This window comes from Ovis canadensis, chromosome 19 (genome assembly GCF_042477335.2).
Source record: "Ovis canadensis isolate MfBH-ARS-UI-01 breed Bighorn chromosome 19, ARS-UI_OviCan_v2, whole genome shotgun sequence".
Taxonomy (NCBI): Eukaryota; Metazoa; Chordata; class Mammalia; order Artiodactyla; family Bovidae; genus Ovis; species Ovis canadensis.
In genome coordinates this window covers 65960394-65983240 of record NC_091263.1, presented here as the reverse complement: position 1 = coordinate 65983240, position 22847 = coordinate 65960394, and the positions used below count along the sequence as shown (strand labels likewise).

Below are 22847 nucleotides of genomic sequence, written 5' to 3'. Positions count from 1 at the left end.
TAGGCCCTCACCAACGGTCCATCCTACCAGGCTGCCCTTTCCTCACTGCTCCCTGTCCCCAGGATCCTGTATCTTCTCTCTCCTCTACCCAAGGGAAGCAATGGTCCCTGTTGTTTGAAGGCTTCTACATCCTGCCCATTATCTTTGCAAAATGGTATATATAAATCTTTTCATAAATATATAAATCCTTTTATAAATCTTCCCTGAATTAACCTAATTAGAGTGGCCATCTGCTTCTCTTTATGTCCCACAAATTCTTGTCATGAATTTAAATTACTTTATAATAAAACATCAAAATATATACAGAAGAAAAGGTAAAATAAAGCTGTTGAAAATGCAAGAAAAATCAGCAAAATTATAATGAGTATTTTTAACAACTATTGATTTATGATGATCAAATAGACCAAAAAAAGACAGAAAATTTGAATGATATAATGAAAGAAGCTGAAATTAATATACCCATGCATGCATCTCTTAGCCATAAATGTTAATACCACAAAGCTAATCTTGTGTCAACTAAACTTATACTTGTTTCCTTCTCTCTAGCCAATTTTGAAGAAATGGCTTTGAAAGAAATTACTTTCAAGAAAATGCCAGATGTGATTCCATTTCTTCTGGAATACTTCAATTTAAGACTCTAAAAGTTAGAAAGCTTCATTATCTCTCTTTCACATACGCATACACACACACACACACACACATATGCACACACCCTGTTATTCTTCCATATAATTGGATAATGGACATCTATTGGATACTGTATCCAACTAACGGGCAACAGACCTTCCTTTCAAATGAGATATTTATAAAAATTTACCATATTCTAGGCAACAAAGAAAGCCTCTAAAAATTCCCAAAGGCTGAATTACAGGTCATCTCCTTGGATTGCAACATAGTAAAGTCAACCATGGGAATTCCCAGGTGGTCCTCTAGTGAGGACCTCACACTTTCACTGCACAGGGCCCGCTTCAATCCCCCTGGTCAGGGAACTAATATCCTGCAAGCAGTGTGGCATAGCCAAATAAATAAATAAATCAACCAGAAAATCACCTTAAATGCTTTCATTATTGAAGAAGAAAGAATGACAATAAACACATCGGTCAATAAACTTTAGAAGGAAAGTAAGGAAAAGGAAAATAACATTAAAGCAAAATATAAATGAACTAAAAAATAGAGCAAGAATAGAACTGATACAATCTGAGATCTGGTTCTTTGGAAATAAAAATTTCAATTAGTGACTAATCTCTGACACACCTAATTAAGAATAAAAACTGCACAATATCAAAGGATGGGAACAGAGGTAATAACACCTGACACTGAGATGACTCTACCATTAGGTTCTAATATATAACTTACTCTGATGAACAAATAAAGTTTGAATAAAATAAACTATCCAGATGACTCAGGGATGGAGAGATAAATAGGAAGTGATAAAATAGCCACTACAGCTATACCTTGGAGATATTCTGGGTGTGGTTCCAGATCACTGCAATAAAGTGAGTCACAAGAATTTTTTGGTTTCCCAATGTATGTAAAAGTTACATTTACATTACACACTGTTAAGTGTGCAACAGTATTATGTTTTAAACAATGTACATAACCTAACTAAAAAATAAATTATCTCCAAACAAAATTGCTAAGTATCATCCAAGACTTCAGCAAGTCATAGCACTAACATCAGAGATCACTGGTCACAGATCACCATAACAAACGTAATAATAATGAAGAGCTTGAAACGCTAAAGCAAACAAATGCTTTTGGAAAAATGGAGCCGACAGACTTGCTGGATAAGGGGTTGCCATCAACCTTCAATTTGTAAAAAACACAGTCTCTGCAAAGGGCAATAAAGCAAAGTACAATATAACAAGGCCTTGCCTGTATTGTAAAAGCTTGATGGTAGATACATGGAGGTGGGGACACGACCCACCCTAAAATGACTCCCAGTGAGTCAAGCTCTTATTTAATCCCCTTCCCTGGAGAAGAGTACGGGCAGAATCAGTGACTGGCTTCTACCTTTTTTTTTTTTTTGACCATGCTGTGCAGCTTGCAGGATCTTAGTTCCCTCACCAGGGACTGAGCCCATGTCCCCTTGCAGTGAAAGCTGGCAGTCCTACACACTGGACCAGCCTGGAGCTGTCCCTCCAGGGACAGCCAGCATCATCCTCCCTGGCCTGGCACCCCACAGGAATGCTGGGCCTGTGGCCTCTCCCACCTCACAATGCCATGGATGCCCCCATTCCCGTCCCCCATCTTTTCCAGCAGGGATGGATTCCGTGGCATGTGGCTTCATCACCTTCCTCCCTACTCACCTTCTCTGTCCCACATGCTTCCGTCTCAGCCACATGGACACAATGGGACAAGCTCACATGCTGAATGAACGTTCTCCTTTTCCACAACTGCTGGGGGCTGGAGGACCACCCCCAGGACACAGACAAGGGCACCACAGAAACTCTCCAGACCAGCTAACTCACCCCCTTGGCTAACTCCCCTGGGAAACTTCTCCTTCCTTTCACTCCTGAGCGAAACCTCCGTGAGGTTCCAAGACAGGACTCTGACCACCTGCATCCCTCTCCCTTCCTGATATCTTGGAAACTGGGCCTCTGCGGATAGCTTATGGTGAACGATGTTGGATTCGTGATCTCCGAAAAGATTTAGCTTCAGGACCAGGTACCAAGCTTGATCCTTCAAAAGCTTTTGTGTAGCAGAGTTTGAAAGCTTCTGACATAGACATCAGAAGGGGGACAAAGAATGCCCCCCTCGCTAGTGTTAGCAAGGGAGTTATATACTTTTTAAATTAGTTATTACAATAAAGCAAAAGAATGTCTCAAGGTTAAAAAATTTTACCAGACCCACTCCCATAATATACATTCTAAGATATCAGGATTAGTCAGAAGATTTTTCAGGAAGGAGAAACTGTCCTCAAACAGGATACATTGTTGTCATATAATCCCTAGTACAGAGTTTAAACTGAGTTGTGTAATCATCAGTTTCCGGCTTAAAGAAAAACAAAACCATCTTATGTGACTAAGACTAAGGAATGTAGAGGAAAAAAAAAAAAACAGCTTGTCCTTTCCTCCTCCTTGAGAACCCCAGACCCCTCTCTTCTGGGGGACCCCAGACTTCTTATCAACCTGCCCAGGCACTGACTCGCTCACTGCCGTCTCTCAGGGCCTCCTGTCCTCATTCTCTCCCTTCCTGCTGGCCTCTCATCATCAGCTTACGCACGGCCAAGTATCCCTTGACTCTAAGCCTCTTGCCTCCCACTCATTTCCCCGTCCAGTCCCATTGGGCAACAGCCCGCTAGGCTCGCACCAAGACTCCCAGTGGTCTTGCTACGACAGCCCAACGGTCAGCTTGGAGACTGGCCTCATTGCCCTTTCCTGTGGAATCTCACCCCACTGGCCATGGCCTCCTCCTCTCTGCCTTGAGTCCCGTGACGCTCACCGGCCTGGTCTGCCTACCACCTCACTGGACACCTGTCCATCGCTTCCTCCACAGCCCCTTACATACCAAGGCTCCCTTGGGCTCTGTCCTGGGTCCCACTTCACCTCCCTCAGCCACCTGATCCATTCCACAGTCTCAAGCACCATGTCTGTGGTGGATATACCCCAAGCCCCACCTCTCCTTAGACATCAGATTGCCTCCTGGGTATCTGCCATGGAACATCTCCTAAGAACACACATCTTCCTCTCACGCACGACCTATTTTCCGAGCACCTGCGAAGTGGCGAATAAAGCAGGCATGGTCCGTGCCCTCAGGTGAGCGCCCCAGAACCCTCCCCAGTGGCTGGAACTCTGGAGCCATCCTGGAGGTGTTTTCCCTTTTTACATCCCTGGTGGGGTATCATCAGCCTCCATCTCTTCACCTGGATCTAGGTCCCTGGCGTCTGGCCCAGTTCCTTGCATAGAGTGTATGTGTGCTAACTCACTTAAGTCATGCTCTTTGCGACCGCGTGGACTGTAGCCCGCCAGGCTCCTCTGCCTACAGGATTCTCCAGGAAAGATTACTGGAGTGGGTTGCCATGCCCTCCTCCAGGGCATCTTTCCGACTCAGGTATTGGACTTACGTCTCTTAATTCTCCTACACTGGCAGGCAGGTTCTTTACCACTAGCACCACCTGGGAGACCCTAGCATAGCATAGGCTCACATAAATATGTGATAAATAAGTGAGTAAAAACACCCCCCAGTCCTCTACTCCTCTCTCACTGCCACCACCCAAATTCCAGATTCATCTCCTAATCAGGACACATCAAGCTCCCTCCTCTAGCTTTTCCGCTCACTTCATCCCAACAAAACAGTTCTATCAGGTGGGGTGATCTCTCTAAGATTCAAATTTGATCTCAGAGACTTCCACATCAGGCAATGGTAGACAAGCTTGTTTTAGACTAACCCTCACCCTGAGAGCTACTGGAAAAGCCAAACAGAAACAAATAAATACATCTGTTTGATATCATCCCAGAGCCATGAGGCAAAGAAGGCCTGAGGGGACTTCCCTGGTAGCCCAGTGGCTGAGAATCCGCTGTGCAACGCAGGGGGACACCAGCTGGATCCCTGGTCCGGAAAGATCCCACACGCTCCAGAGCAACTAAGCCTGCGAGCCACAACTGCCGAAGCCTGACGCCCTGGAACCCACGACCCTCAAGAAGACAAGCAGCTGCAGTGAGAAGCCTGGGCACTAGCTAGGGGAGAGCCCCCGCTCTCCGCAACCAGAAAGCCCACAAGCCCAGCGAAGACCCAGGGTAGGCAAAAATACGAAAATAAAAAAGGAAATAGAGTGGTTTTTTTAAAAAAGAAAGAAAATCACTTGTCTTAGAAAAAAAAAGACGTGAGGACTCAAAATCCTGAAGTGAAGGGAAGCTGGAAGAGATGAACCTGATACATGGCATCATTTTTCCCTTGGAGGTTTTGCTGACTTGAAAGTGAAGTTAAAGGGACGAGAAGCCAGCTGATAGGCAAAATGGGTGAAGGTGTAAACCTCCCGTTATAAGACACATAAGTCCTGCGAATGCAATGGACAGCACGGTGACTATAGTTAACAACATGTAGCATATATTTGAAAACTGCTAAGAGAGTATGTCTTGAAAGTTCTCATCATCAGAAATAGAAAGTTTGTAACTATGTGGTGATGGATGTTAAATGAACTCACTGCGACAGTTATTTCACAACAGACACATACGTCGTATCTTCACCAGGTCCCCCTAGATAGTTACATGCAAAAGCAGGGAAGGAGGGAGGGACGACTCAAAATCATAATCAATGATGACATGTTAAACAAAAAATTCTTTCTGACCCTCAATACCATCATTCTGACCCTCAACGTCATCACCCTGGGTGAGCGCAACTGTGCCCAGACCTGGGCAGGGGAGGGAAGAGACGTCAATTACCGCATCAATCTCGTTGAGAACTTTCCACTGCTCGTAAGGCACCCCCAGGGCCTCGGCCGTCTGGATTGTCCTCTTCATCTGGCTTGTCCAGACCTTTAGGTCCTTGATGTTCTGATCCCTGATGAACTGGGCCAGACTCTTGGCAAACTGAAACACACCAGAAGCAAATTCAGATGGACAGGTTCTGGGCTGCCCTCAAAGAGTCCATGGGGTCCAGCCTCAGAGAAAACCCATGTGGTAAAAAAATAAATTAATAAACAAAACACATGAACCAATTCTCAATGACACCCACTCCCACAAGGACGGTCCTTGTGCATTCTTCCCAGACCCTGAAAGTAGTTCCAGTTGAGGCTCATCAGGTCCCCTGCCAGTACTGGCCCCCCCAAACCATGTGCCTAGGCTGGACCATCTTCCCAGCAAGGCTCTGATTTTTTCCCTGGACTGTGGCAGAGGATCACCTGCACTGTGGGCACTCAGCTCACTCCCACAGTGGCATGCCACTCCACGGAAGGCGCTCAGCTGGCGATAGCTATTATGGAAGCCAGAGATCCAGTGGTCTGCCTGGTGACCTTCCCTATGTAATGGGAACATTCCAGACTGGACTGCACATTAGCTGGAGTCCCTCACCAACACATGAGCATGCGCGCGTGCGCGCACACACACACACACGAGTGTGAACACTGACCTCCCTGCCCCGGGGGGACAGCCCTGGGTCCCCGCCGATCCGGCCCTTGAGGTTGAGCTCGCTCTCCCCATGCCGGCAGAGGTAGATGGAGCGGGGCGTCACGTGGATGTTCATGAGGTAATACACGATGCGGCTCTGGATGTGGTCAGCCACGCGGTTCACGACGTAGCTCTGCCCCACGTCCATGATCTTGATGTAGGACAGATCCCTTTCCAGAGAAGGCAAGGAGAGGTGAGTGAGACCTGGGTCCTCCAGGGTACACCCTGCCCGCTCCAGAGCCTTTCCTCTCTGACCCTGCCAGACTTGAGACCACAACACGCTGGACCATCAGCTGGTGTGCGAGCGACAGGGGTGCGGTGGGAGCAACATGACACGCGTGACATACAGACAAACCCGGTGAGAGGTGCCCCACGCTCAGCATGCTCATGAGAGGTGACAGCCCAAGAGAGGGGTCGGTCCTACCACATCCGGACTTTCCGCGCTGCTCTACGTCCCCGGGGCCCCTCTTGCCTACCTCTGAGCTCTCAGTGCACTATCTGCAGGGCGAACAGGAGACAGTTTTTTCCACGATTGACCTGATGGTAATAGCTGGCAAACACACCTCCCTTCCAGTCTTCCAGGTCAGCCATCCATGGGCCTGACCTGGCCTTTCCTTCCCCCAGTGAACCCTCCCCCTAGAATCCAGCCCAGGTCATCTGTGTGTGCCCAGTGCCCATGCCATCCCATGCCAGCCAGCTAGATGAGACAAACAGCACAGGAGGATGGTACTGCGGGCAGCAGCTGATAAGCCCAGCTCCGCCACATTTCCTGCTTTGGACCAGCGCAGCCCTGCAGCGTGGAGAGCAGGGCCACAAGGAACAACGCTGTGCTGGGGAGACCAGCAGAACCACAGAGGTGGGGCAGCAGCACCGAAACAGTGCCAGCCTCACCGAGAAGATGCACAGCCAGCCCAGGGACTGTCCCGCAGACACCCCAGATACCATCTCTCCAACAGTCACTTGACTTCCTTGGTGTGGAATTAAAGATTCATACACAATTACAAGTGACCCAAGTACAAGTTCATACTCCAGCCTTTTTATTTAATGCTACATAACGTATGGCCAAAGGAAAAGGAGCGACAGAGGATGAGATGGTTGGATGGCATCAGTGACTCAATGGACATGAACTTGAGCAAACTCCGGGAGATAGTGAAGGACAGGGAAGCGTGGTGTGCTGCAGTCCATGGGGTGGCAAAGAGTCAGAAAGGGCTTAGTGACTTAACAACAACAACATAACATACACTTTCCCATGTCTCTTTGCCACAATTTATAAGGACTGTATAACACTTTATTCAGTTATTAACTTAATTACTTAGGTGTTAATTACTTAAGTGTCATTCGCTTCACCACCACCCCCACTTCTGCTATAAGGAGTTGTTGGCAAACTATGGCCAGTTAGTCAAACTCAGCCTGGTTTTGCAAATTAAATTTTACTGGGACACAGTCATGCCCATTTCTTCACATGTGCCTTTAGTACTAGATGCCAGAGTTAAGAGACTGTATGCCTCCAAAGCCTAAAATATCTACCACCTGAGCCTTTAGAGAAAGAGCCTGCCGATGGCTGGCTGCTGCCCCCATTCAGAACTCACTCCTATGAAGCACTGGCCGCTGTCAGCTCCTCGTGGGTAGGACCTGGGCACCCTGTCCCCCTTCTCAAAACACAGACCACCCACCGCAAGAAGAGAAGGTACTATTTGCAAATGCCTCATGGGAAGACCCTCTGTACAGAAAACAGGCTTGATTTTATGATGGCATAGTAGAAAATTCTGACTTTCAGAGCTCCAGATAAAGCAGCTGCAGTTCTATGAGTCACCTCTGGGCCGCAACCTCCACCCCGAGGAGAGAAACAGAAAAGGGCAGAGCATCTCTGCCTACTGGGGTGGGCCCTCAGCCACCACCTCGGGGAGCCACGGGAGGCAGCCAGTGGACCAGACCCAGCCCCCACCACAGCTGAGGACACGGGGCTGCCCCAGCTCACCGGTCCAGATCCTCGTCCAGCGTCTCATACGAGTTCTCATAGCACTCGATGCGCCTCATGAAGTCCTCTGCAGCCTCGTCGCTATCGCGGTTGATGTAGTCAGGGCTGCCCAGTTTCACTTGCTGCCGGAGCCAGGCACAGAGGACACATCAGCTCCAGAGGCCAGGCAGTGGGGACCAAGGACAGCGCTGGGCAGGGGCTAGGGGAGGAGGCTGGAAGCCAGCCCCAGGGGCTGGTCCCATTAGGAAGAGGCCAGCGGCTCCCTGGGCCAAGCTCCCGCACCAGTGCTAAGAGAGCATTCCTGGGCATCCTGAGATGGCAGTCCCTCATTTTGGTGGTACAGGGGGAGGTGAGGCCAGAGGGATAAGGGGCCCTGAAGCCCCTCCCCACCTGAACTATCTCCCCAGACACTGATGTTCATTTCTCAGATAAAAAGGGAATATGCGTGAGCGGTCAAATCTCTTTACCCTTCAAAACAGTAACACTCCCTCCTAACCCTCCCCCTCACTCTAGGGGCTGAAGCTCATCTCCTCCCATCCAGGGGAGGAGGAAGGGGAAGGAGAGGGAGGGGAAGAGAGGGGAAGAAGAAGGAAAGCACAGCCCTCCAGACGAGTGGTACTCGGGGATCCAGGACCACCCAGCCCAGAGATCTCCTGCCTCCCCACCCTCCACCGCCCCCAACCGAGCTAAGGCTGGCCCAGGCATCAGCCCAACCTGCAGAGGGACCTCACTGGCACAGGCCGTCTTGGGTGTATTCCTGTCCCCTCCAAGGTCAAACGCACCACATCACTCACCACAATGTTGGCAGCTATGACCTCAGGATCCACACAGATGGACTCGACAAAAAAGGTCTGCGGCAAAGACCAGGGCGGGCAGGAGGGAAGGAACCAGAGACTCATTTAAGGCCCTGGGCCTGGCTCCCTGGAGCCCCCTACCCATTGAGGGCCATACTGACCAGCCAGGGCCCTGAGGCCCTCCTTCAGGGGAGAAGGCCTGAACAAGGGGCACGGAACCCCCAGCAGGTGCCACCCCATCCAGGACTCGCCCACCAGGAACCCCCCCTTCCCCAGAAAGAAACCTCCAGGTGGAGAGAAAAGCATTATCGCAAATCTACTCAGGAGCCCACCTGCCTGCACATATCAGGAGGCCAACAAACGGGCTCCAGGGGCCCTGAAGGTGCCACAGCCCAACCGAGGAGGTAAGCTGGGAGGGCCTCACCTTGTAGCCGTTCTGTTCCCCAAAATTAAAGATGGTGGCTCTCCGTTCTCGGGTGGTATTTGTTGCATCAAAAACCTAGGATCAAATTGGGGTTAACTCAGCCTCTGGCCCTGGAAAAGGTGGGAGGCCACCCAACAGCTGGAGCACAGGGGCTGGGTTTCTCACTGAGACCAGCTGATGCCTGGCCATCCACCTGGCCAGTACCCTTCAGACCTGCAGTGGCTGGGCTGGCCCTCCGGCTCCTCGGCAAGTGCCCCAAGGGAGCTAGAAGGAGCGAGTGCCCATGCTCACAGCTGGAGAGCAGGCGCTCAGCTCACGTCTGACCAACCAGACTTCCAGTGAAACTAGCTAAACCCGGAGAACGAAGCCCACATTTATTTCTATTCCATCCTGAGGCCCCAGTAAGATGGGAACAGGACAGGAGATGGGCGATGTCAGCATAATTTTTTTCTTTAAGACAGGCACTTGGTGAGTGGCTCAGAGAAAAGCAAACACAAGCCCTTAGCAACCAGAGCACACCTGTTTTGCAGACCTAGGATAGTCAGGAACTGGGCACAGGCATCTCGGCAAAAAGAGACATAGAGGAAAGGGGAGGATTGGCTCCACTGGAAGGGCAAGTGGAGCCCCAGGACCCCTCCCTGCCTCCTCCAGGCAGGTTCTGAACTGCCTGGGGCCTGCCCAGCATCCTCACGTGCAGCCCACCCAAGCGGATTTTAGAGCACCATTTTTTATAAAGGGATATATCATTAGACCAGGGTCACTGAATGCTCCAGCAAAACCTCTAACATGGAAAATGAAGAACTGGGAATTCCTTGGTGGTCTACTGATTAGGACCCCATGCTTCCACTGACAGGGGCACAAATTCCATCCCTGGTCAGGAAGTAAGACCCCACAAGATGTATGGTGCAGGCAAACAAAAAAAAAAAGAAGACTGAATCAAACACGATAAAAGGAACTTTAAGGAATGAGGACAGGGCATAGCATAGAAAGAAATGTCAAAAACTTACAATTACTGTCTAAAGAGACGCAAAATGCCATATAGTAAGCACAAAACAAGAGTAGGCTTTGAAAAAACTGGAACACTCAGAAAATAAGGCATTTTAAGTTTGGACATTGTACCAAACTTCAGCCAAACACTTCTCAGATGTTACGGAAGTCTCCCTGAAAGTGGAGCAAGAGACAAAGGGGGAGTAAGGCGGAAAAAAGACAAAGTTAGGGCTTAGGTCTAACACACAGCCACCAGGAGTTCCAGAAAATGCATCTCAGAAAGTGGGAGAGGAGGGAGGTCTTGATGGTGAGACAGTGGTGGGGGTGGCTTAACAAGGTGAAATACATGACAATTTCTCTGACCTGCTGGAGAAGTTTCCTGATGAAAGCCCCCAGCCCAAGGACCCAGCATTGTGGAGACCGCCGTTAGGCACATCACTCTGAAGACCCTAAACGCTTCTCCAGAGAAAGGGCCTGAGAGGCCCCCAGCTACTCTAGGAGAAAAAATCTTTTTTTTTTTCATCTTAACTTTTTTTGGGGCTGTACTGCACTGCTTAGTTCCCCAACCACGGATTGAACCAGAGTCTTAACCAGAGAGTGAAGAGTCTTAACCACTGGATCACCAGAGAATTCCCTAGGAAATACAACTTTTAAGGAGGATCAACAAATCAGAATGACAGCAGTCTTTGCCACAAAACAAGTCAGTAAACCAAGTAAAAGGAAGACATGGGGTCTAAGAGCCAGGCATTCAACTCGGGAGGGAAGAGAAGGAAATTCCCAGGGTGATAGCTATGCCGCAGACCTAGGGGGCAGCTAATCTAGATGGAGCTGGGGACAGAGCTCCAGGCTGCGTGCCTTCAAGAGGAAGAAGGAAGGAAAAATGGCGATGACGTTTGACAGCAGAGGGTTGGGGTGGGGCCCTTTCCTGAAGACACACTTGCTCAGCTTTGTGCATCTCACTGGAGGGGCCAACACATAGATGGAATTCCCTTACCCAGCATTCAGTTGATTTTGGAATGGCCACCAAATGCTGGGCAGGATGCCCTCCACACCGGGAGAAATCGCAACTTGAGTAACCTGACAGGCCTAACTTGTGGAGTAGCCAACCCTGTGAGTATTCAGAGGGAAGTCCTGCAGGGTCAAACACAACCACAAGCCCAGAGGGAAATTCTTGGCCCCCATCCAGCCTCTGGCTTCCTACTGCAGAGCAGCTTCAGGCTTCCTCCCGAGGGCTGGCACCCAGGATGTCTAGGGCCGCACGTCCCCTGCCTTCCCCTCCAGATGCCTGGTAAGTAAAGGGGTAGAAGTAGGTGGGCTCCCACATGTCACTCCCAGATGCTGCCAGCGTGTTATACTTACCGCCACGTGTCCCCCCTCCTCACTAAGGAACCGCCGAACGTCTCGGAGAGCTGTCAGCGCACACTGCCTTCAGAAAAGAACACATCGTTCAGCCAAGAACCTGCTGGCTGCTGCAGGGCAGTAGGTCAGGGAAACATGCTATGCCGACCAGGAGAGGGGCAGCCCCTGGGCCCCTTCTCTCTTCTCAAGGTTCCTCTTTCCTCGGGAAGATGGCCAGTATTTGGTAACTCTGCTCCTGTAGGTGGAAGGCTATGTGCTCCTGGCCATCAGGAATACTTTTTTTACAGACCAGGGATTAAACCTGGGTCCCGTGCATTGGAAGGTGGATTCTTAGCCACTGAACCACCAGGGAAGTCCAGGAACACTTTTTGAAATATCATGTTTCTGTACTTTCTTCTCTCATCTCATCAGATACAAATCCAGGCTACCATTTTGCCATCTTCAGGACTTCTAAGTGTCCTACATTTCTCCTGATTATCAACATAAGCACTTTGAAAACCAGATACTTCCTTGTGTGTGTGTTGGGCGGGGAAGCTGGCAGTGGGAGAACAGAGACAGTATTGCCGGCCTCCAGCTTAAAAGGCAGGATTAAGCTTCAGGTTCAATTTTCCTTCCTAGAAGGGAATGTGGCCCAAGGAGGCCACCTGCCGTATCACCAAAGGATGTTGCAGGGATTAAGGCTCAGCCGCTGCAGCCGCCCCAAAAAGTGCACCTTGAGGGGGACTCAGGAAGGAAAAGAACAGGACACTGGACCCAGATAGCTGACATGCATATCAAAAGGATGACTTCAACGAGCCCAGGTTCGTGGCTCTTTCCATTCAAAGAAAAGCTCTAGGTTCCTTAACTTGAGATGTCTGTGTTCTTTAATTAACAGACTTTCTTGATACTCCTATATGTCCTGGAACCTTCCTTACTTCTGCGAGCAGTCCCTCAGAGCTATCTGAGAGGCTGTCTTGCACGCTCAAGTCCTCAGTTTGTTTGGCTATGCTGTGCAGCCTGTGAGATTTACTTCCCCGACCAGGGACTGAACCTGGGCCCTGGTAGTGAGCGTGCAGAGTCCTAACCACTGGACTGCCAGGGAATTCCCAGGTCCTCAGCGTTGCTCACCGAATAAAACATAACTCTCAAATTTTAAGGTGTGCATTTCTTTCAGTGGACCGAGAACTCCCCAAATGACCCCTTCTGGAGGAGGGCGCTGTGTCTCTGCCTCCTGGACCCGCCATGTCCACAGAGGCTCCGGAAGGTAAAACCCTCACCACGGCTGACCGCTGACTACACTGTCTGTCCTCAGAACACCGCAGCCTTTTTGTTCATTGCTGCAAAGTGGATTGCCACATACAAGGATCTTTCTAACTATCCATTTCTCCTACAAGGTCCAAAGATAGATAAATCACTTTGACCTTTTATCTATGCAGTGGAGCAGAATGTGCCGCCCCAAAATAAATCTCTTTGGCAGAAGGATTATTTCAGGCTGATTATTTTTAAGAAACTGCAGACGCAGGAGAAGCTCAGAAAACACGAGTCAGTTATCCTTTTTCTACACGTCTATGCATGGCTGAGTCCCTTTGGGGTTCATCTGAAACTATCACAACATTGTATGTTAATTGTCTATATCCCAATACAAAATAAACAGTTAAAAAGAACAGCTTACTCTTTTTTTCTTTTTCTTTTTAGGGCTTTCATAGTGGCTCAGACGATAAAGAATCTGCCTAAAACGCAGGCGACCTAGGTTCAATCCCTGGGTCAGGAAGATCCCTTTTTTAGAGACATTTACAAATATAAAGGAAACCTCAATCTGTAAGAGTGTCTCCCTTGCCGAACCAGGAGGCAGGAGATGACCTTCTCTCTCTGGAAACTCTTTATCAAAGCTAAAGGCATAGCTTGATTGACTTGTTTAGGCAGCGCCTTGTAGCTTGTAGAATCTTAGTTCCCTGATGGATCAGGGATCGATTTGGCCCCGACAATGGTCCCACAGTGATCCTGTGGTCAGAAGCTTAACCACTGGACCACCAGGGAATTCCCTGAAGGCATAGGTTTAAATCTGAGTAACAACCTTACCTTGTTCAGTGAGCTGTTCCTGGTAACCTCCCCTGACTCCTCACCCTCAATGTCTTCCCTTCTCTTTAGCCAAAGATGGTTTTTAAGGTGAAGGCTTCCCTGAAGGCATAGATTTAAATCTGCATAAAAACTTTACCCTAATTCACTGGGCCTTTTCTGATAATGTCCTCTAACTCCTTACCCCCCAGCATCTTCTTTTCTCTTTAGCTGAAGATGGTATTTAAGGTGAGGGCTTCTTAGGCCTCTTCCATGTATGCAGGAGATATAGGTGCTATTAAACATTTTTTCTGTCTTGTTAATCTGTGTCATTGTCGATTTAATTACTAGACCAGCCAAAGAACCTAGAAGGCAAGAAGGAAACATTTTTCCTCCCAAACACTATTACCTATACTTTTTCTGATGTAAGTATAAAATCAGATTTCCTGTTCGATCTTGGAATTTTGTGTGTAAACTCCGACTGCACCAATACACTGACTGTGCGGAGTGCCCAAGCGTGGCGGCAGAGGCTGAGAGAATGTTGGGGTCACGAGGAAATGGGGCAGAACTGAGTCCAGGTCGCTGGAAGGAGCTCTGTTCTCATGCTGCCTTGTGGCCTTTCTGTGTCCTCATATATCCTTCACCCACTAAATTCTGGGAGCAGACCCTCCTGCCCACCTGCCTACCAAGCCTCACATGTGTCCTAGTCTAACAAATCATTTCTCTCACTCTGCCCTTCACAGAATTCTTTCTGCGCTGAGACATAAAGAACCGGAGCTCCTTGAAGCCCCTGAGACACATTTCTGCAGTCTCAGCATGGCTAGGGCCATTTCTTGCCACCCACATGCAGAGCCCCCTGTCCGGGCTATGATCTCTGGAGGCTCCTCTTGAGGCTACATCTAGTAGGAGGATCAAGGGGCCCAGGTGAAGATGCAGGGGGGAACAGCCTGGGAGCCCCTGTGGGTGTGAGTGTGGATGGGCACACATGTGCATGGGTGGGTATGTGACGGGTGAGGCATTAGTGAGCACCTGTGAGCATTCCTGAGGGGTGCAGTGTGCACGTGCAGAGGGGGTCTCTGTGGTATGATAAATATATCTGGTCTCTGTCCGGGGTTCTTGGCAGAGCTCCTAAAACCCGTGGAACTCCCTAAGTGACAGGAGTGATTTTTGTCATTCACAAGCAGCCTCTTCCAATCACACCTGAGTTGATGCTAATGAAATGATTCAGGGTGGGGCCCCTAGACAGCCTCAGCACGGAGCTGGTCACAGAAAGTGATGAGGAACCTTTAGTCCTAACCACCACCCTCCAGGAAAGGAGGTGGGTGCCGGAGATGAACTGAATGAGGAGAGTCAAAGCACTTCCAGGTTGAAAAGATGAGGTGCTGATAGGGTGTGACGGTGCTGGGCCCCGAGACTCGTTACTGGTGTGTGAAGTGGGGTCAGTTTTGAGGGACTGAGCCCCTAACTTGTGGGAACTGACTGATGCTAATGCTGTTTAGAGAGGGTCGGAATTGAACGGAACTGGTGGACACGTCAGTGTCAGAGAGAACATCCCGGTGTCCCTAAGCCCATGTGTAGTATGTGACTGAAAAGGTAGAATTAAAAAAAATAGAAAAGGTATAGTTATGATTAAATGTATTCACACGCACATGGGGTATGTCTGTGCACACACCAGTGTGCACGATTATAGGTTTTTATATGTCCAAACATGCACACAGAGGATATGCACGTGCGTGAACACTTACGTACGTTGTACACAAGGTGTGTGCACACACCTTCCTGCATATGTGACTCTGTGCATGTATATGAGTGTGCTTGGCGTGTATTTAAGCACATACCGACATGTAGATAAAGAGAAAGCACCTGTACACACACACATGGCTGCGCGTGCCCTCTTCTAGACCTTCCACTGTGCCCAGCGTCAGGCTCGGACCTCCACGCTGTATACTTCCAGGAACCTCAACAATGTGTACAAACCTGTGTCTCTGGGAAATGTAGGCTTCTCTTCCTAGGTTTGCCATTTTTAAAAAGTCTGGTCCTTCTATTTTGCCAATTATCCATGGGACATCTGGGGCTGGTTAATGGGAAATGGGGCCCTGGTGCAGGGGCCAGACCCAGGCTTTGGAAACACAAGGGAGAGTTCCTAGGAAGAGCCAGAGGGTGTGCCTACAGAGACGCACACGCAAACCTGCCCCCAGCTTCTACTGCTAGGACCTCTGTTCCCACTGGGCGATCTCGGACTAATTCCCTAACCTCTTCTGAGTCTGGGTTTCGCCATGAGAATTAATCCCAATTCCTACTTTCAATAGGCAGTCTGAGCAGAATGCCCAACAAGCTCTGGGAATGCACTAGCTTCCTTATTCTCCCCCACAAACACTTTGGATTCAGACAGGCCTGGCTTTAAATCAAACCCTGAGTGATCCCAGACAATACCACTGCTTCTGACCTCAGCCTCAGGATCTAGGGGAGGGAGGCACCACAACCCACTATAGGGAAGATCAAAGCAGCTAATGAGTGCCCACAGCTTGAGATGGGTATAGAATTTGCACTTGTATGCAACCTTTGATCTACGAATTGGGTAATGTGAATTGGGAATGATGGACAGGACAGTTGATAGTGAAACAGGGGCTCAGACCTAATTCTGGGCTCTGTGAAGTTACTTGGTATTTTGTATGAGACCCCCTGAGCCTCGATTTCCTCATCTGTAAAATGGGTGGCGGGGGGGGGGGGCGGGCAATGGGCATCACACACCCAGCACACCATAGGTTCAAGTATCAGTCCCCTCCTTTTTGTCATTATCACCAGAGGCCCCACCCTCGAGTCTTACTCCCAATTTGGCCCCAGAGGCCTGAGTGTCAGGCTCCCCTTCCCTTCTTGGTGCAGCAACTGCCAGGTCCATTGACCCAAGAGCAGAGAACCTGATTGGCCAAGCCCCATGAAGGGGAACTCCTGCCCCCTGGTGGCCAGAGAGGGAGCAGGCAAACCGCAGCAACAGGGGGTGGCTTCTGGCCTAGCATTCCAGTGACCCACTAGAGCTGGGCCAGCCTCTGCTCAAAGCCCTCCCACAGTAGCTGGGCCCAGAGAAAGAGCAGGACGCTTCCTGACCCCTCAGCTGACACCTGCCGAGAAGGGCACAGCACAGCAACTCAGACCACAGCTGGTGCTCAGTTAATCTGCAGAAAGCACTCAGTCCATGGCTGAATGGAGGAGGGGAGTGGGTATCATACACAACGTTGCATCCTGTCACCCAGCAACATCGAGACAACTGCAAGGGAAAGCTGAGGCCTCCTGTCACACGCCAAGGAACATGTAGCAAACATCCTCCCTGTATCAGCAGGGGCTTACCCTGGGGCTAGGGAGGAAAGGTCCTGGGTCTGAACTTTGTCTGTAAAAGAAGGTGTCAGGAAGTGATGCCAGGCCCACTCTGCCCCACCTTTGAGGCTGGAATCTCTGCTTCACTTTGAGCTCCCCTCCCTGCCAGAGCCCACTCTGAGTATAGCCTCTATGCAGACCTGCCCTGGCTAAGACCCTACTACCTCCTTGAAGCTCCCTCCCAGAGATGGCAGGGCAGGCACCAGGGGTCACATATCCTTTCCTTCTGTTCCCAAGCCCATCATATCTCCACCCCCACCACAGCCTGAGATGCCAAGAAACAAGCTCCGTCACAGCCCATGGGGAAGGGCAAGGCCCGGGCTCAGGGAACAGCCTGGTCATCACTAGCAACTGGGCTCCAGGGCCTTCTCCATAAACACGCATAGACACACACTCACTTCCTGATTTTCAGGCCCTCTTCGTTGTCTGGAAGGAAAAACTCAAAAGATTTGTAGGTCTTGACCATGTCCCGGCGATACTGGCCCACGTTGAACTCTGGGGGAAAGGAGGGGCTCCGTTGTCACACAACAGCATCCCTTCTGAACACCCAACCTTGACCCACCCCTTTGGCCCCGCTGCAGTCCAGCCTTCTTGCTCCTCCCCGACAGAGACCCCAAGCCCCGCTTGGGAAGCCGAGGCCAAGTCTCACCCCGAGTGGGCACGCCAATCCAGTTCAGGTAGCGAGTCAGCTTCTTGGAGATGTAGGTCTTGCCCCTGGCAGGCAGCCCCACCATGACAATGAGCGTTGGACAGTTGGTCATGCAAACTGAAAGGCAAGGAACACAGTGTCCCATGAGGCCTGGACCCCTCCCAGGGCACCCCTGCCTCTCTGCCCAGGGTTCCTCTGCCTCAGGGCACAGGACTGGCCTCCGATGTGTCTTTCCAGGCTCCTGGCAGCAGAGAGCTTCCCGAGGACCCCCAGACTCTGGGGTGGGTGCTGGGGTCTCTAACCAAGGCTGGCATGCACCATTCCCCGGGCCTTTCAGACGCTATGGGATCTCACCAGACCTTACCCTGCCCTGCACCACCAGATACAAAGCTGGAGCTGCCACAGGCCTGGCGAAACACCATGGGGGAATTCCCCTAGCAGGCAGGACAGAGCCGATACCAGTCTGTCATCCAGGAACCCACACCCCCACCCCAAGAGTCATTCAGCATTCCTGCTGGCACAGCATCACTGCTTCAGCATCCCGGGGTGGGGCGGGGGTGGGGGGCGGTGGCTTTCTCATCTGCAAAGCCCAGAAGCTGCTTTTGCAGTGAGTGCTTCCTTCAAGGCACCTGTATGCCCACCCGGTGCGCTCTCTCCCTCAACCCAACCCAGTCTGCTCGCTACAACCCGTCACTCGGCAGGGAGGCAGCCTTGCAGTGTCTGAGTCATCTGGGATCCCAAGGTCTGGCAGAGTTGGGTGCTCAAAACCTGTGGGCAGGGAGGGAGAGGGAGGCACCTCAAAATCCACCAGGGTGAGGGCCACAAGGGGCTGAGACCAGAGACACAGGCCAATACCCACAAGGGTGGTCTGGCCGAGAGCCACCCACCACCATTCCACGTGCCACGCACGAGGCCAGTGGGGCAGAAAGAAGGTGCTGAGGCTGGAGGCAGGGAAGAGTCTGGACCCAGCCCCACAAGCCCCGACCACTACGATGGACACCAAGGCGGCAGAAGTGCCAACCTCGCACGACCCAGCTCAGTCTTCAGCGTGGTCTTGCCTCCGGAAGCCTCCCTTTCATCGTCCTCAGGGCCCGGGCCAGGTGAAACCACAGCAGACAGACACATGGACAGATGTGGAGACCTGTCACTGCCCCTCCTTTGCCCACACGCTCTGCAAGTGCTGGGCCCCACCCTTCAACTTGTCTCCCCCGCTGGAGCCAGAGTGCAGAGCCCCCACTGGTAGCCCTGCCTGGTGGTCAAAGTCAGGCAGGCCTGAGTTCCTAACTCTAACACTTACTGTCAACTCTGAGCCTCTGAGTGTGTGTGTGTGTGCGTGCGTGCTTAGTCGCTCAGTTGTGTCAGACTCTTTGCAACCCCATGGACTGTAGCCCGCCAGGCTCCTCTGTCCATGGGATTCTCCGGGCAAGAATACTGGAGTGGGTTGCCATGCCCTCCTCCAGGGGATCTTCCCGATCCAGGGATCGAACCCGTGTCTCTGATGTCTCCTGCATTGGCAGGTGAGTTCTTTAACACTAGCAGCACTTGGAAAGCCCGAGCCTCAGTATCGTCATCTGTAAAACGGGATGATAATCCCTCAGCAAGGTCTAGCATTCTCCCCAGGTAAGAGCCGGAACACTTCCAGGAAACCGTGTCCTGTGCCCAGCCTTGGCAGCCTGCCTGGCTAGGGAACAACATGGACCTCAAGACTACCCTTGGGACTGGGGGTGAGAAGGCATCTGTTTGTCTCCAGACAGGCCCTGAAGAGAAGTAAAGAGCCCTGCTTGCCAGCAGGAAGCACTTAGCTGCTCCTATGCAATACCTTTGGGCCAATGGGACCCAAACTGAGTCCCAGGAGTGAGGGGGAGGGGACCCTGCTGACGGTGAGCAAGAGTGAGGAAACTTGCAGAAAAGCCTCAGCATTGGCTAAGGCGAGAGAAAAACAAGTTAGGCAAGGCCCTGCATCCTGAGGGCCAGCCCAGTGCTGCTGGAGCCTGGGCTGTTTGCACAATTCCTACCCGGCTGACTCGCAAGCAACTGGAGGGCAATACCGTCAGCTACTCACTGCGGGGTAGGGGGAACCTGCACCCACCCTGGTCCCTCTGATGACCAAGGAGCCAGGAGGCTGAGACAAGCGTGGTGCTGGCCAGTGACTACCATTTGGTGGTGTCTCCATGGGGGCAGCCTCAAGTCCCTGGAGGGGGTTCCAGAACTGAGTGCTGACCGGTACCTGCTCCCACTGCCTTGGGCTGGGCTGGGGAAGGGAGAGTTCTTTAAATAAAACAAAGCAAACTGGCATTACGGCCCCATTCGGAGGGGACCGAAAGTCATCTGGCCTACCCCTTCCCATGGCTCCGTAAGGGGCTCTCCCATGACCTCAGGGCTGGGGTTCCGCATTCCCTCTTCACAGCTTCCATCTCCCCAGGGACGTCCCTGGCCTCCTCACATAATTTGGCGACAGCATTCCTCCCCATGTCCCCTGGCCACCTACACAGCCATGGTGGGCAGGCAGGACAGCAGGTTAGGGCTGGGCACAACAGCAGAACCATAAGCTACCCATCACCTCTGTTCCTCAAGATAAGATCCCAAGTAAACACTCAAAAAGAAAAAGCAGAGTACAAGTGTGTTCACAAGAGCTCTGCTTGCAACAGCAGAGCGCCAGGGACATCAGAGCAGTGGAGAAAGTGCAAACTGAGGCCTCCACGGAGGGGACACACTTGAACCGAGGGCAGGCGGCCCAGGATAGCAGGTGCTTGCTGCTGGAGCTCAGCTCCAGGCCCTCAGGACCTCAGGACCTCGACGTTGAGCAGGGCATGTGCGGAAGGAAATCCGAAAATATGCAAGTCAGCTTTTCTCGCAAGTTCCTATAAATTATCTGTAAACGTACTTAAGGCCACCAGCCAGCCCAAGGAGCCAGGAAGCTGAGACAAGCGTGGTGCTCAACAGTGACTACCCCCTGGTGGTGTCTGCAGGGGGCAGCCTCAAGTCCCTGGAGGGGGTTCTAGAACTGAGTCCTGACCTGTATCTGCTTCCACTGCCTTGAGCCGGGCTAGGGAGGGGAGAGTTCTTTAAAACCAAGGAAACTGGCATCAAGGTCCTGTTCGGAGGGAACCGAAAGTCATCTGGCCTTCTGTCCGGGCACACATCAGTTGTGCCCTTACCCAGGAAGTCTTGCACACTTTTGGCTAAGAAAAGCTATCAAATACTGCCCTTTTTGTCGTGTTCCCCGAAGCCCGTCTCCATCTCCTACCCCATCTGCCCCCAGAGCTCCTCCAGGTCAGTGAGCAGAAAGGTAACAGCTTTTAGGCCTTCCGTGTAGCTTTGGATTTATGAAAAGGAGGCAGAATTGCTAGCGGAGAGTGGGCAGAGGCAGGGACATCCCCCTGCCAACCAGCCTCCGGTGCCCTGAGGAGCTGGACTAGACCCCAGGGACAACCCACTGCACAGCACATCCTCTTCTCTACAAAGCCCTGTGATGGAGTCAGCTTCCACCGACCCCAACCTCAGGTTCCCACCTGTCCTTGTGGTCCTCCAACCTAGTTAGGAGCCCACCAAGCAGAGGGTAAAATGCTGCATGAAACCTAAGATGCCGTCTCCATGCTCATTCACCGCTTACTCCCTCCTTGCTATGAACCCTGGGACCCTAGCCTGGGGCCCAAACCCCCATAACCATCTGCAGGTCTCATCTTTGGCCTCTTGGGTGCCACCGCCTCCTCCAGGAAGGCCTCCTGTGCCAAGTCAGCTCACAGTCCCACACACTGCAACACCCTGAGGCAGTGCCAGGTCGCGAGCCCCTGTGCTCAGGCCAGAGCCACATTTTAGTTGCACACCCAGAGCTGGAGAAATACAGGCCTGCCCCAGGGGCCATGAGACCTGGCAAGTTCCCTCCCACGGGGCCTCAGCTCCTTTGCCACCTGAAAGGCGGTTGGCACGGAGCTGTTCACTGATGCTTCATTCCCTGAGGGTGAGGAATGGAGAAGCAAAGAAAGAAGGGTGGTGACAAGATACTAAAGTAACTGCTATCACTTATCAAGCACTTATCAAGAGGCTCACAGGGCAAGGCTGTTGACTGTCTCAGTCCCAGAGATAAGGAAGCTGAGCCCTGCAGGGTCAGCTCTGTGCCCAAGGTCACCCAGCTGAGCCACGACACAGTCTGAGTGCTCTTGCCTCCAAAGTCCACCTTCTCACTCCTTTCCCTTTATGAAACAGCAGAGGGCACCCACCAACTCAGGGCAACACAGACTGACTCGAAGCACAAGAGAAAGGGGCCTTGGCCCTCCACACCACCAGAAAAGTCTGGAAGGAGGGTTGGCTAGGGTGAAGCCATGGTCCCTTAGGACTGAATGTTGACTGGAAAGCCACGGCCCCAGAGCAAAAGGCAGGATCACAGTTTCAGCACCCCATCAGGACCGACATCAAAATCAGAGCCAGGACCCCCCAGAATGTCTGATCAAAGCCCCAGCCATGGCCACCCCTACCAGGACCAATAATGTACTAAGAGATATATATACTCCTCCTCCAGGTGGTGTCACATCCTGGCCAAGGCCAAGGCCCCCAGGCCAGCCTGAAAGCAAAACAAGCACCAAGCACTCTCTCTTCTGTCTTTCCAAAGCAGAGGTCAGGAGGTAAGGATAGCCCAGCATGTAACACCATCTCCCAGCCTCCATTTCCCAATAGGTATCAGGACCTGGACTAGATGTTCTCTGAGGACCCTGCCAAGTTGCAAATTCATTACAATGTTTGAGCAACTCCTAAAATAAATCTTTGTTTTTCCTGGTAATAAAGAAAGAAGTTGCAGACTCATTTAAGGACAAGCAGGCAATCAATGAAATGGAATAAACACCTAGGACCCTAGGGAGGGAACGTGAGCCCCTTAACAATTCTATGATTTTCCAGCATATCTTCTAGATGTTTCCACCCTCCAGTTTTACCACTCACCCACAATCCCACCTGGACGCTTGCACACCCACAGACACAAAGACAGGCCCATATAACAAAGTGGTCTCACTGTCTCTCTCCTGAACACATCTGCACTTTCCTGAAATTGCTCCAAAAACTCGTTTTTAGGCCCAGAGATGGGCTTTCCTCCCACCCTGGCGTCTTTGAAAGTTCTAGGCTCAGAGAGACCGAGCGATTCTCCGAGGGC

General features: G+C 51.3%; 1 protein-coding gene across 7 annotated transcripts in view; it reads right to left on the bottom strand.

The window, feature by feature from the left end:
- The window catches only part of PFKFB4 (6-phosphofructo-2-kinase/fructose-2,6-biphosphatase 4), a 38542-nt gene that overhangs the window by 11466 nt on the left and 4229 nt on the right, over positions 1 to 22847 (bottom strand). For 3 of the 7 annotated variants that reach the window (XM_069562139.1, XM_069562138.1, XM_069562137.1), the window contains exons 2-9: positions 17705 to 17821; positions 17454 to 17550; positions 11650 to 11716; positions 9304 to 9378; positions 8880 to 8936; positions 8086 to 8207; positions 6070 to 6277; positions 5385 to 5531 (exon numbers count right to left, since the gene is read on the bottom strand). In XM_069562139.1, the coding sequence (XP_069418240.1) occupies positions 5385 to 5531; positions 6070 to 6277; positions 8086 to 8207; positions 8880 to 8936; positions 9304 to 9378; positions 11650 to 11716; positions 17454 to 17550; positions 17705 to 17821 (890 nt within the window). Of the gene's footprint in view, positions 1 to 5384; positions 5532 to 6069; positions 6278 to 8085; positions 8208 to 8879; positions 8937 to 9303; positions 9379 to 11649; positions 11717 to 13888; positions 14049 to 17453; positions 17551 to 17704; positions 17822 to 22847 lie in introns of those variants that run through there. The other 4 variants (XM_069562141.1, XM_069562142.1, XM_069562140.1 and 1 more) reach the window with 2 other exon arrangements.